We start from the raw sequence: 12,358 nt of genomic DNA, 5'->3' as shown, positions 1-12,358 counted from the left end.
GTAGATTACATGGCAGGATTCGGCCAATCAGTGATGCTACCTCTTTCTGCGGCGCTGACTGCAGTTTCGGTTGTGAGTAGTACTTGGTATGGTCCTTCCCAGGCCGGTTCCAGCTTATCTTCTTTCCAGGACTTGATTAGTACATGGTCTCCAGGTTTGTAGGGATGTACCTGGAACTTGAGAGGCGGAGTCTGGGCTAATAAGTCTTGTTGCCTGAGGGAAGACAGAAGACAGAGTAGAGGACAGGCCAAGTATATAGTTTCTAAGAAATTGGTCCTTGGTTTCAAAGATGGGTTGATCTGTAGTCTGACTTAAGTACAGCAACCCATAGAGTAATTTATATGGGATAACACAATATCTCTACGGGGTGCTGTTCGAACTCTGAGAAGTGCAATCGGGAGACATTTCATCCATGGTAATCTGGTTTCTAATATTAATTTAGCCGAGTGTCTTTTTAGTGTCTGATTCATTTTTTCTACCTTACCAGATGAGGGAAGCTGCCACAGAGTATATTTCCATTTTATTCCTAGAATTTTTACTAATTCTCTAATAATGTTTGCAGTAAAATGGCTCCCGTTGTCTGAGTCTATGTTCTCAATGATTCCAAATCGAGGAATTATAACCTCTAATAATACTTTGGTTACATTGTTAGCAGTGGCACTTGATAATGGAGTAGCTTCAACCCAATTAGTCAGATGATCTACTACTACTAAAAGATACTTAAGGCGTCCTACCTTAGGCATCTCAGTGTAGTCTACTTGAATATTTTGGAAGGGCCTTAAGCTTGGATTCCGCCTCCCGGATGTAGTTTCCTGAGGGACTGTTTAACTTTTTGGCAAGTGAGACAGCTTTCTGTCACTTGTTTGGCTATAGTATACATTCCTATACATCCATAGTTCCTTAAAACTGTGTCACACAACGCTTGTGGGCCCCAATGTCTCCCTTAATGTAACTGAGCCATCGATTCCCTCATAATTGGCTTAGAGAGCATTTCTCTCCTGTCTGGCAACAGCAATCTTCCCTCAGAATTTTTGGAAGCTCCTATCTTGGTTAATTGACCCTCCTCCTGAGGAGTAAAGACTGGGGTAGTAACCAGAGGGGGTAGGACAGGAGTGAGATGGAAAACGGGAGCTTCCAGCTGGAGTGCTGCTTCCTTAGCAGCCTCATCAGCAAGCCAACTTCCTTGTACTTCTATAGAGTACCCCCTCTGGTGTCCTGGTATGTGTACTATAGCTATTTTTTCAGGCAACTTGAGGTTTTCTAGGACCTGGGTAATTAATTCCTGTGTATTAAATTTCGGCCCTTTCTGTTAATAAGGTCTCTTTCAGTTCAAATTTTTCCAAATGTGTGTACCACCCCAAAGGTATATTTGGAATCTGTGTAGATAGTCTCTTCCTTTTCCTTTAGAAGTTTCAAGGCCTAATTTAGTGCAAACAATTCGCATGTCTGGGCTGACCAGCCATTAGGTAGCCTTCCCGATTCAATAACAGCAGGTCGTTCTCCATCTACAATAGAGTATCCGGTATGTCTTTTTCCTTCTAGTACTTGGGAGGAGCCATCTACAAAGAATTTTAACCCTCTCAGGAGAGGAGTTTCCCTAAGGTCTAGCCTAACTTTTGTCTGATAATCTATGAGGTCCATGCAACAATGCTCAATCGGGTCCGATGATTTACTTCCAGTTAGAAAGGTGGCCAGATTCAGACAATTGTCTGTGGTCAGGATTAGATCATCTCTTTCTAACAGGATGGCTTCATATTTGAGAATCCTGGAATCTGTCAACCATCTGCCTACTTTTTGATGAAGAATTACCCTGAACTGGTGTGGGGTGCTAATAATTAATTGTCCTCTAAAGGTTATTTTCCTGCTCTCTTCAGCTAACATTGCAGTGGCCGCTATGGATTGGACGCATTCTGGCCAGCCCCTTGTTACTGGATCAAGGAGCTTGGATAGATATCCTACTGGCTGTCTTTTACCTCCATGTTCTTGGGTTAGGACTTCAAGAGCAGTACCTTTATTGATATTGACAAAAAGGTGAAAGGGCTTTTCTAACGAAGGTAATGCTAGTACAGGGGCAGTAATAAGGGCCTGTCTGAGGACTTCTATTAATTCTATTTCTCTAGGTTTCCAGAGGAGGGGGTCAGGCTCCTTGTCTAACAGTTTGAGATATAGATCCTTGGTCTTGAGAGCATATGAGTCTATCCATAACCTGCAGTATCCAGTTAGTCCTAAGAGTTTTCGAAGTTCCCTTTTTGTGTTTGGTAAGGGTGTATTGATTATTCCCAAGATCCGTTTGGGGCTCAACCTTTGCCTCCCTTCGCTTATCAGGTGTCCTAAGTACTTGACTTCTTCTACAAATTGTAATTTGGTCTTGAAGACTCGTAGACCCTGTTGACCAAGGAAATTTAGTAAGTCTATGGTAACATCTACCAATTCTCCCTTTGACTACCTGAGAGTAGCAAATCATCTACATATTAAATCAATTTGATGGGGGTGGGGGATAGTGTGAACTTTTCTAGTACTTGTTCTAACACTTGTCCAAATAGGTTTGGTGACTCCGTAAATCCTTGGGGAAGGATAGTCCATCTGTATTGTTGTTTCCTACTAATAAGGGGGTCTTCCCATTCAAAGGCAAATAGGTCCCTGCTTTTCTCAGCTAGGGGGCAGGCCCAAAAGGCATCTTTTAAGTCCACTACACTAAACCATTTATTTTCTGGCAGGATCTTATGAAGAGTATAGGGGTTTGGGACCACAGGGTGTCTGCTTTGAACTGATTGACTGCCCTTAAGTCTTGAACAAGGCAGTAGGACCTATCGGGCTTCTTTACTGGTAGTATTGGGGTGTTGAAGGGAGACATACAAGGTTCAAGGAGGCCATCTTTAACTAGGCCTTCTATGATTGGTTTTAGTCCTAGTCTCCCTTGTAGAGGTATGGGATATTGTTTCCTTTTAACTGTCTCCCCTTTGTTCTTCAGTTCAACCCAAATAGGGGAGATCTTTAAGCCACCCCGATTACCCTCCCTTGACCAGACTTCACAGAGTATCCTTTTTTCATCCTTTGTGGCTAGAAAGTTTAGGGAAACTTGAATTTTCTCTTGTGTGATGTTAAGTCTTATTCCTAGTTTAGACATTAAATCTCGGCCCAAGAGGATAGTTCCAGCATCAGGGACAAAGAGGAACTTTATCTGTGCCTATCTGCCCTGATATATGACCTGAGTTTCTTCAAAGACGGGGACTGTAAATTCCTCCCCTTTTACCCGAGACTAGATGTGTTTTAGATAGGTTCAAGCCAGGGGGTTGGAGAGAAAGGAACGAGCTGCCCCTGAGTCAACTAGAAATATTAGTTCCTCTTTCTTGGGTCCTGCTTCAAAATTTATCAAGGGCTCTTGGTAGGACCCCTGGTTGTAAAAGAGCCCCTGACTTTCCTATTCTTCCTGGAAGGTCATGAGAGGTGTTGCTTTCTCTTCCCTTTTTAGTTCAGGGCATTCTCTCTTAAAGTGACCCTCTCTTCCACAATTGTAGCACTTATTTCTTTCCTTGGGATTGCTTTGGGGTTGTGTTCCTCTTGCTGCCCCACGTGCCTTTGGCCCCTGGGTTCGGCCTTTCCCTTAGTAGCTTGTTCTATAGTAGAGAGCATTCTCTTGGCCTTTTGTTTTTGATCTCTTCTTGCATATACCTTTGGAGTCTCCCTTAATAGCTCCTCTAAACTTGTCTTGCCAGTTTTCTAGTTTTTGCAGCTTCCTTGCAATGTTGGGCCAAGTGTTTGTTATAAAATGGAGCTTCAGCGTCTCTTGTCCTAGTGGATCCTCTAGGTTTCATCCAGAATGTTTTCTCATCTGATCTTTAAGCTCACTGAGAAACTCCGCTGGTCCTTCCTCTTTTCCCTGTTGTATGTCAAAAGCTTTAGTAATGTTCTGGGAGCGGGGTACTGACTCCCTTATTCCCTTTATAACAGCGGTTCTCAACCTCCCTAATGCCGCGACCCCTTAATACAGTTCCTCATGTTGTGGTGACCCCCAACCATAAAATTATTTTTGTTGCTCTCTCTCTCTCTCTCTCTCTCTATATATATATATATATATATATAGAGAGAGAGAGAGAGAGAGAGAGTATATATATATATATATATTGCTACTCTATAACTGTAATTTTGCTACTGTTATGAATCGTAATGTAAATATCTTTTTGTTTTCCATGGTCTTAGGTGACCCCTGTGAAAGGGTCATTCAACCCCCAAAGGGATCGGGGCCCACAGGTTGAGAACCGCTGATAGTCAAACACCTTCATTTTACATTTAACCCGGATGTCAGCTAAAGCCTTCCATTCAACCTATGGCCTCTTTAGTATTGCTGTATATCTTCAGGGATTATATGCTCATGGTTACTTCCAGCTTCAAATTTCTGACCCTAGGGGAATCTTGACCTCACCTGCATTGTACCTCACCCACTAATCTTTTTCTCTGTTTCTTATAGACCTAGGCAGTAAATGCTATGATTGACTTGCAATCACTTCGTGCCTGTCAGGTACCAGACCATTAATATACTTACTAGAAACATAGTAGTGGACTGTATATTGACCTATGAAATCTATGTTTTTACTAAACTTTTCTCNTATATATATATATATATATATAGAGAGAGAGAGAGAGAGAGAGAGTATATATATATATATATATATATACTCTACAACTGTAATTTTGCTACTGTTATGAATCATAATGTAAATATTTTTTTGTTTTCCATGGTCTTAGGTGACCCCTGTGAAAGGGTCGTTCGACCCCCAAAGGGGTCGCGACCCACAGGTTGAGAACCGCTGCTTTATAATCAGATCCCGTAGGTCCCTCATATGGCCCTTATGGGCTTTGTTGTTATCCCACTGAGGCTCCTTATTGGGAAATTTTACTTCTGGGGGCGGAACCCCTTGACCAGTCGGGTGTTCTCCCGCTCAGGCTGCCATGGCTGCTCTCCTGATTATTGCCTTCTCCTCTCCAGAGAATAAAATGCTGAGAATAGACATGAGCTCTGCCCAGGTGTAGATTTTGGGGGCCCAGGAATTGGTCTAATTGGTCTGCCACTCCATGGGGATCTTCTAAAATGGATTTTAGTTCCTTTTTAAAATTTCGGACCTTAGAGCTCGTGAGAGGGGCATTAACAAATCCAATTCCTCCTCCTCCTAGGGGAATTTCCCAAAGTGGGTAGAGGCTCTTGAGTTTTTCTCTTTCAGAGGGGAAGGGCAAACTTGGTCCTTTTTGTATTGTTCCACCTCTCTTCTTCACAGGGGAAGGGAGGGGTGGAGCGAGGGGAAAGGCCGGTGCAGTCGGCTCAGCTGGTTCCTCAGTTGGAGGCTCTTGTTGTTCTTGTAGGGGAGGAGATAGGGATTGAGGATTATAAGGAGGGGGAAGGCAAGTAAGGGGATCCCAAGGTTTGTCTCCCTCCTCTTTTTCCTTGTCTGATCAGAACTTTTCCTACTTTGATTGTTTCCCATCCAGGATCCCTGGTTCTGAGTGTTATACTCAACCCCCCTTATTGGAGGTTTCTTGCACTCTTTCCCGACTTGCTTCGTCAGGCTCCGACCCTTTCCCTCACAGGACATATCTCTTACTTGGTGCTTCTTAGCAATTGGTAGGTTGGTATAAGCCCCCGACTAGGTCTCAGAGAACTGAGGACTGCTTTAAGCCATATGAAGTTGATAAAAGTGAACTGGCATTTTGTCATGGTTGACCATAGAGTGGGTGCAGAAGGGCCCCTTGTTAACTCTGTGACCCTGACTCCATGTTTAACTTTATGATACCTTGGGGGGTGGGAGGGAAGAGATGATATAAATAGAAAGAGCCATCTAGAAATAGCTCTCTCTCCCTTTCTTTTTTTTTTTTTTGCTTTCTTCCAAATAAACCCTTTTCTTTTATGCATCATTTTGGAGAGTTATTTTCGCCAGCCAACACAGTCACCAAGATATCAATGGAACTGAGAATCGGGACTCCACACTCGCTTCGTGTCTCAGACATGTCTCATTCACACTCATACAACCTCCGGAATGACCCGACCACCAAGGAAATACTTTGCCACCCTCTGTGGCGTTTCTTACCTTGGACGGTGCGAGGAGTTACCTGGTCGCTGCTGTGCTTGCTCAGGCCTTTTCCCGCGTTGCCGAGATACTTTCACCGTACGGTCCCTGCCAGTTTGGGGACCAGCGAGCTCCCCAGATACCCGGAGGCTACCGCAACAAGGCAGTAGGACGTGGCTCCTCCGTGTGTGTGGTGGGGGTCGGGGCACTCACCCGAATGGCTTAGAGATGCCGGATGAGCCCCCAATTGTTGATAGAATTTAACCGTGTCGCAAATAAAGACAAATGGAGTAAAAAGTAACATGGCAAAAAAAAAAGTTACTCGGCAAGGCAAACTTTACTTCTGGAGAAGGGTGCGGAGCCACCGTAAGTCGGTCTAGCAAACACAGAGCAGGAAGTCCACTCAGCTTTGATCCCTAACGCGGGTTCCACTATGTCATACACTATTGGCTAGAGCGTGACCTTACAATCTAAACCGATTGGCTAATAAAAAAAAAGTAAGATCCGCCTAGTTACAAGATTAAGTAAGCTTTAAAATGCGGTACTACTAGACAATAATGAGGAAGTATGTTTTTGAATTTGCTGTTCTTTGACAGAAAAGACTAGGACCTTTTCTAACAAGACGCAGCACAGAGCAACGGAAAACGCCAGGCCGTGGGAGTGGACCTGTGGTCACATGGCAGCACAAGTCCCGGAGCGCACGGGCGGGGACGGGGAGAACCGGCGGGCAGGCTCTGTGCTCAAGGAGCTCCGTCCTAGTGGGGAACACTAATCGAGGGGACAAGATGACTTCCGTGGCTGAAAGTCCCAAGAAGAGAGCAAACCGGGGCGTCACAAGGCTGCGGGGAGGAGGTGCCCAGGGGCTGCTCCAGCACTAGGTGTAGGCGGAGGGCCCCGATCTCCGGTGAGCCCTGCCCGCTAGGGAGACCGCTCTGAGGCCAGCTCGTCCGAGGACGACACCCGCGCCCCACCGGCCGACCTCAATCCCAGCGCTGCTGCCCAGGGACGGGCCCGCTAGTTTCGCTGCGGGACGGTGGAGAACTACATTTCCCAGCCTGCCTTTGCGACCCGCGGAGACCGGGCCTGCGACGAAAGAGGCCGCCGAGAGACTTGCGTCATTTCCGCTGCGCAAGTGGCCCCACGTTCTGTAGTCGTGAGCGGAGACCTGGAACGGCGTCCGGTTTCCGGTTTCGTGCGACGGAAGTGGCGCGAGCGTGGCGCGCCGCCGCTCCGAATGCGGAGCCGGGGTCATGATGTGCCGTGTCCTGTGTATGCCGGCGGCCGGGTGAGCTCCGCGCGATCTCGGCGGGGCTCAGGGCGGGCGCGGCGGGCGGCGCGCTCACTGCTCTCTCTCTTTCCAGGGCCGTCCGGGCGCTGAGGCTATTGCGCTGGGCTTCCCGAAGCCTGCATCCGCCTCCCTGTGGCCGGGCCCGGGCCCAGCCCGCGGCCGAGGGCGAAGAAGACGACCCTAACCGCCCCATTCTGTTTTCCTCCAGCAAAGCCAACCCGTCCCGCTGGACGGTGGAGCATTCCCTGGGAGGGGAGCGGCAGCGGCCCTGGTGGAAAGTGCTGCCCTTCAGCCTGTCCCTCATGTTTCTGGTCATTTGGTGCTTCCTTAGGCAGGAGACCGGCACGGACCGCTGGGTCAGACAGGTGTTGGAAGAAGAGATGCTGGAGGCTAGCAATCGTTATGAGGAAACTGCAACTCCAGCCGCCCACAGGGCGAGAACTTAAAAGGGTGCCTGTGGGTGGCAGGCAGCGAGGGACGAGGCAGCCGTCCTTAGGCTTTGACGTCGTGTTTGACAGTTTCTATAGTGGTTATGTGCGTCCCCAGACTAGAGGATTTGGATGGCACCTGGCCAAGCTGACCTGCGGGAAGGAGAGCATAATGTCAGCAGATCCGAACCGGCTCCTTGCCTGATACCTGATGTCCAGCGAATACATCCGAAAGACTTTTCAGATCCATAGAAAACATTTTGGTTGCAGTGTGTACTGTTGGAGTTGTGATTTTGTACATTATCATGTTTCCCAAGCAATTCTGGTGACACTTGTAATCCATTGTAATCCAGTTTGCAGGTTATGTGCTTTCTGAGACAGAATAACTGCAGAAAAGTTAAACTTTTTATTTTATAAATGTACTGTGGTGTGTATATATTGATGTTAGTTTTACAAACTAACAAATTGATAATAAATTTTAATCTGATGTAGAATTAAGTCAATACCCTTTTATTGCATCCCATTTTAAAAAAGGAAGCTTTTAGTCCTTTTTCAATACCTTTGTTTTTCTTTTTCCAGAATAGGAACTGAGGTAAGAAACAAATGTAAATTATGGAATACGTTGTTAGACAATGCCAGAAATAATGGAACTTTCTCAGCTGTCTGCAAATTTTTATTTTTAGCAAGTCAACAGCTTGCTGAGTAGAATAAAACTGGTGAGTTTTTTCTTTGACAAATTACAGTGTTTTGAGTATCTAAATGATATGTTTTTCAAGGGCTACTTAGTAGGAAACCTGCTTAATCCTGAATTAAATACAAGCTGCATAAAGGGAAGACTTTATTTACTTAAGCTCCTAGTGGAAGGTTTTTTCTGTGGTGCGGAGGTTAATTGGAGGTTTCTCTCCAACTGGCCGTATGGTAGTGTACTGGCTTCTTACACGTCCCCTGCTGAAGTGCTTTGAGTGTCTGGCACACCTTGGTCAGTTACGCTTGTTAGGGAGGGAGGGCCGATACAAGTATGTATATGGAGATGGAGAGACCGAGGTTTGGAAAAATTGACCCAATCAAGTTACATTGTCAGTCCCACTGGGAGCAAAGGACTAAGACGTCCTTCCTCTGGCTTAGGGTGGTTGTGAGCTGTTTGGTTGTGAACTATTTTGTTTGAGCAACAGGCATTCAAAACTCGAACCCTTACTTTTACTAGCTCGTGTGGGGTGCGGAAAAAGTCAGAACTAATGAGAAGAATGTTTGTTTTAATTGAAAGTAACTCATGAGAAAAACAATGTGATTTATATGGATAAGTAGACATTAAAAGGCAAAAGGAAAAGAATCAGAAACACCTGATAATCCCACCACTTAAAGGTAACCACTATTAATACTTTGTTGTTTACCTTTCCGGATTTTTTATGTGTGTGTATCTAAATATACCATTTTTCAAAAACACAAGGAGATAGTGTTGTTTTTGATGACACTTATAACACATGCAACAGAACCTGAGTGCCTCCAGGGTAGCTATTTTCTGGGTTTTGTCATGAGCAAAAGTAGGACCCAAGGCCCACTGGCAAGTGTGGGCAGACCCTTGCCATGCCTGGACTTTGCAAAAAGGGGTGGCAACAGAGCAGGTGGACAGGTGAACTGTTAATGAGATCCTTTTATTATTTAACTAGTTTTGTAGTATGCTCATCTTATTTACCCAACTGGGCTGTAGCTTTTATTTTTCCCATGGTGCTTGGCACAGTCACCTCCCCAGGTAAGTACCCAATAAGGATTCGAGAGGGAGAGGACCAGTGTAAGCATGCTAGAATGGAAGTAGTTGCAGTAATTTGTGAGATGAGATAAGATATTGTTGAGCAGAAGGAGAATAAAATTGTTTTAAAGAAAATTCAAGGAAGAAGAGGTTAACTAAATGGTCTCATGTCTTCCAAGTGACTGAACAATCTTGGAAGGTTCTGACCATGCTGTGCGTCCCCCCCCCCCCCAAAAAAAGAAACACTTAAATTCACAGTGAGAGCCCTGGTATTATTTTATATGTCTGGGTACTATCCCAGCCTTTTAATAACAGTCTTCAAAAGCATGAAAAATGATACTACCACGGTTCTCTTTGATCTCTTCAAGGAATATACCTCATGCTTGGGGAGGAACCCTAGGCATCTTTACTCCCACCTGTACATCAAAGATCCTCATATTCTTAAACTTTGAGCCCCAACTTCATTTTTTTTCTTTTTTCTTTTATTTCTTTTTTTTCTAACTTCATTTTTTTGATCTCGAAGTGGCTTTCTCTACATCTGTACTGGACTTCATAGGTTCCTGAAACACGCTTAGATCCAAAATGAATTTCATCTGTCCCAAACCTGTTTCTTTGTTCTGTATCCCTCCAAGCTAGGGACTTTGAAATTATCCTAGACTTCTTTTTCATTCCCTACTTCCTGACATTCTTCAAGATCTGTTTATTCCTCTGCCATAGAACTCATGGGCCCTGTCCTCTACTTCATTCTCCTGCTCTATGTTCTTAGAAAATATCACATTGATTTTTTTTTTAAAGATTTTTATTGGGGAATTGAGGGGATGGGAACAGTGCTGGGGAATTGGGGGATGGGAACAGACAAGTTGCTGTCCTTTTTGTTCTTCAGTCTAGTGGAGGACATTGCTTCACTGGCCCAAGTTGGCACCATCATTGCGCTCTTCCCGGGCGAGGCACATCAGTTGCCGGCTTCTGGACGGCTGCTCACTGTGGCTGCTGGCTGCTCACGCTGGCTGCTGGCTACTTACGGTAGCCCATGGCAACCCACTGCCACAGGGGCTGCAGCCTACGCCCCCTGCTGCAACTCACAGCAGCCCAGCTCCAGGTTGAGCTGTTATTCATCATCTTAGCTGTGGAGGGCAGTGTCACTGGCCCTCATATGTGGGATCCGAACCGGGGCCCTCTGGCGTCCCAAGCCAGCTCTTAACCATCGTGCCACTCGGCCAGCCCACATTGATTTTCTTTTTTGCCATAAATTTTGATTTGCAGGTTTAAATGGAATGTTTGTACAGGTAGTAATTTCAAAAATGTGAACGTCAGAAGAGAATCATTCACCTCACCATCAAGTTATAGCTTTTGTTATTTTACTATATTACTTGTTCACAAATTAATTTACACACTTGGGAACAAATATATGGAATTGTATATCTTGCTTTGTTCACCTAAGTAGGAGCATTTTTCATGTCACTAACAATTTTCAGGTAGTATTGTCATTCAATCATGGCATAGTACTCAGAACTTAACCATTTCCCAATTACTTGGCTGGTAGGTGCTCTCAAAGTTTTGCTAAATGATACTAATAATTATCTTTGTACATAACCTTTGTAGGAATATGGTTCTTTTTTAGATCAGAATTCCCAGAAATGGAACAAACCATTTTCTGTGAAGGTCAGCACCCCTTTGCCCACCCAGCCACACTTCCTTCAAGGGCCTGTGTAGCCGCAGGCCACCAACATCGCACGCAGGTTGCTGTTCAGAACAGAAAACTTCTGCCCACTCCAGGGCTCCGCCTTGTTTTATTTGCATCTTTTAAATTTACTAGCCAAGTTGAACTTTTTTTTTAAAAAGGCTTTTATGTCACACATTTACAAAATAACATGCTCTGGGCCTGAGTTCTGTCCTGAATGCCAACCTGCTTCGTCCTCCAGGGCCAGCTGAGCTGGGGCAGCTCCTGCCTCCCCTCCCTGAGTGCCCACCTTGTTGGTGATGGACGTGTCTGTCTCCCCCTTGACTGTGAGTTTCTTGGATTCCTCATTAAAACCAGCTTCATTGATGTATAGTTCACATAGTATTCAATTCACCCATTTAAAATATACAGTTATAAGATGTGTAGTATATTCACAGGGAGCACCCATCACCACAATCTAGTTTTAGAACATGTTGGTACTCTCTAAAAGAAGCTCCGTTCCCACGAGCAGTCACGCCCTATGTCTCCACCATCTCTCCCACACCCAGCCCTAAGCAATTGGACCCATTCTTTGGGGTCGCAGCACCCAGCACGGGGTCAGAGTAAATGAATGAGTGAAGTGCGACTGTGAGCAGCCTGTGCATGCTGCCTCGACACCGGGGACCTGTCGGCTCCATCACCTCCCGGGGCCCTGGGTCAGGGTCTCAGAGGGCACTGTCAGGGCGAGCAGAGATCGCCGGGCAGCAGTGGTCGGTGGGTGTGCACGTGGACTACCGGGCGCCGCGGGGGTAGGGGCAACGCTGTGTACCAGCGAAGCGGGAGTGGCAGCAGCAGCGTGCCCAGGGTGTGTCCCTGGCGGGGCCGGGTCTGGGGTCCGCGCGGGTCTCTCAGGGCGCTGGTTAGCTGCCTGATGCTCGCCGGGCCGCCTTCCCCTAGAGGCGCCAGCTGGGGGCGTGGCCAGGGCCGGACGGGTGGGCGTGGCCGGCCGGGCTGGGGGCGCGGGTGGGCTCCGCGAGGGGGCGGGCCCGCGCGGCGCATGCGCGCTGCATTGTTTTGACTGAAAATGCCGTCGGTTTCGAAAGCTGCGGCGGCGGCGCTGAGCGGGTCCCCCCCGCAGACTGAGAAGCCGACCCACTACAGGTCAGTGTCCCGGCG

The 12,358-nt window shown here is 46.4% G+C and overlaps 2 protein-coding genes across 3 annotated transcripts in view; both read left to right on the top strand.

The window, feature by feature from the left end:
• The first annotated feature begins 6,082 nt into the window (after nt 1-6,082).
• Nucleotides 6,083-8,269, top strand: UQCC4 (ubiquinol-cytochrome c reductase complex assembly factor 4). The gene is made up of 2 exons (XM_019648793.1): nt 6,083-7,344; nt 7,421-8,269. Exons 1-2 carry the CDS (start codon nt 7,310-7,312, stop codon nt 7,791-7,793), a joined length of 408 nt encoding a protein of 135 aa, XP_019504338.1. The 5' UTR covers nt 6,083-7,309; the 3' UTR covers nt 7,794-8,269.
• Nucleotides 8,270-12,229: 3,960 nt separating this feature from the next.
• Nucleotides 12,230-12,358, top strand: part of UNKL (unk like zinc finger) — a 40,393-nt gene continuing 40,264 nt past the window's right edge. For both annotated transcript variants that reach the window (XM_019648670.1, XM_019648669.1), the window contains exon 1: nt 12,230-12,343. In XM_019648670.1, coding sequence (XP_019504215.1) covers nt 12,267-12,343 — 77 coding nt within the window. In that variant the 5' untranslated portion in view covers nt 12,230-12,266. The remainder of the gene's footprint in view (nt 12,344-12,358) is intronic.

The sequence above is a fragment of the Hipposideros armiger genome, unplaced genomic scaffold (assembly GCF_001890085.2).
Source record: "Hipposideros armiger isolate ML-2016 unplaced genomic scaffold, ASM189008v1 scaffold_126, whole genome shotgun sequence".
In the NCBI taxonomy this organism is placed as follows: Eukaryota; Metazoa; Chordata; class Mammalia; order Chiroptera; family Hipposideridae; genus Hipposideros; species Hipposideros armiger.
This window is presented reverse-complemented; position numbering and strand designations above follow the sequence as displayed.

Coding starts and splice junctions, on each gene's coding strand:
- UQCC4 (XM_019648793.1), top strand. CDS start 7,310: ATGATGTGCCGTGTCCTGTGTATGCCGGCGGCCGG. Junction 7,345..7,420: donor CTGTGTATGCCGGCGGCCGG/GTGAGCTCCGCG, acceptor CTCTCTTTCCAG/GGCCGTCCGGGCGCTGAGGC.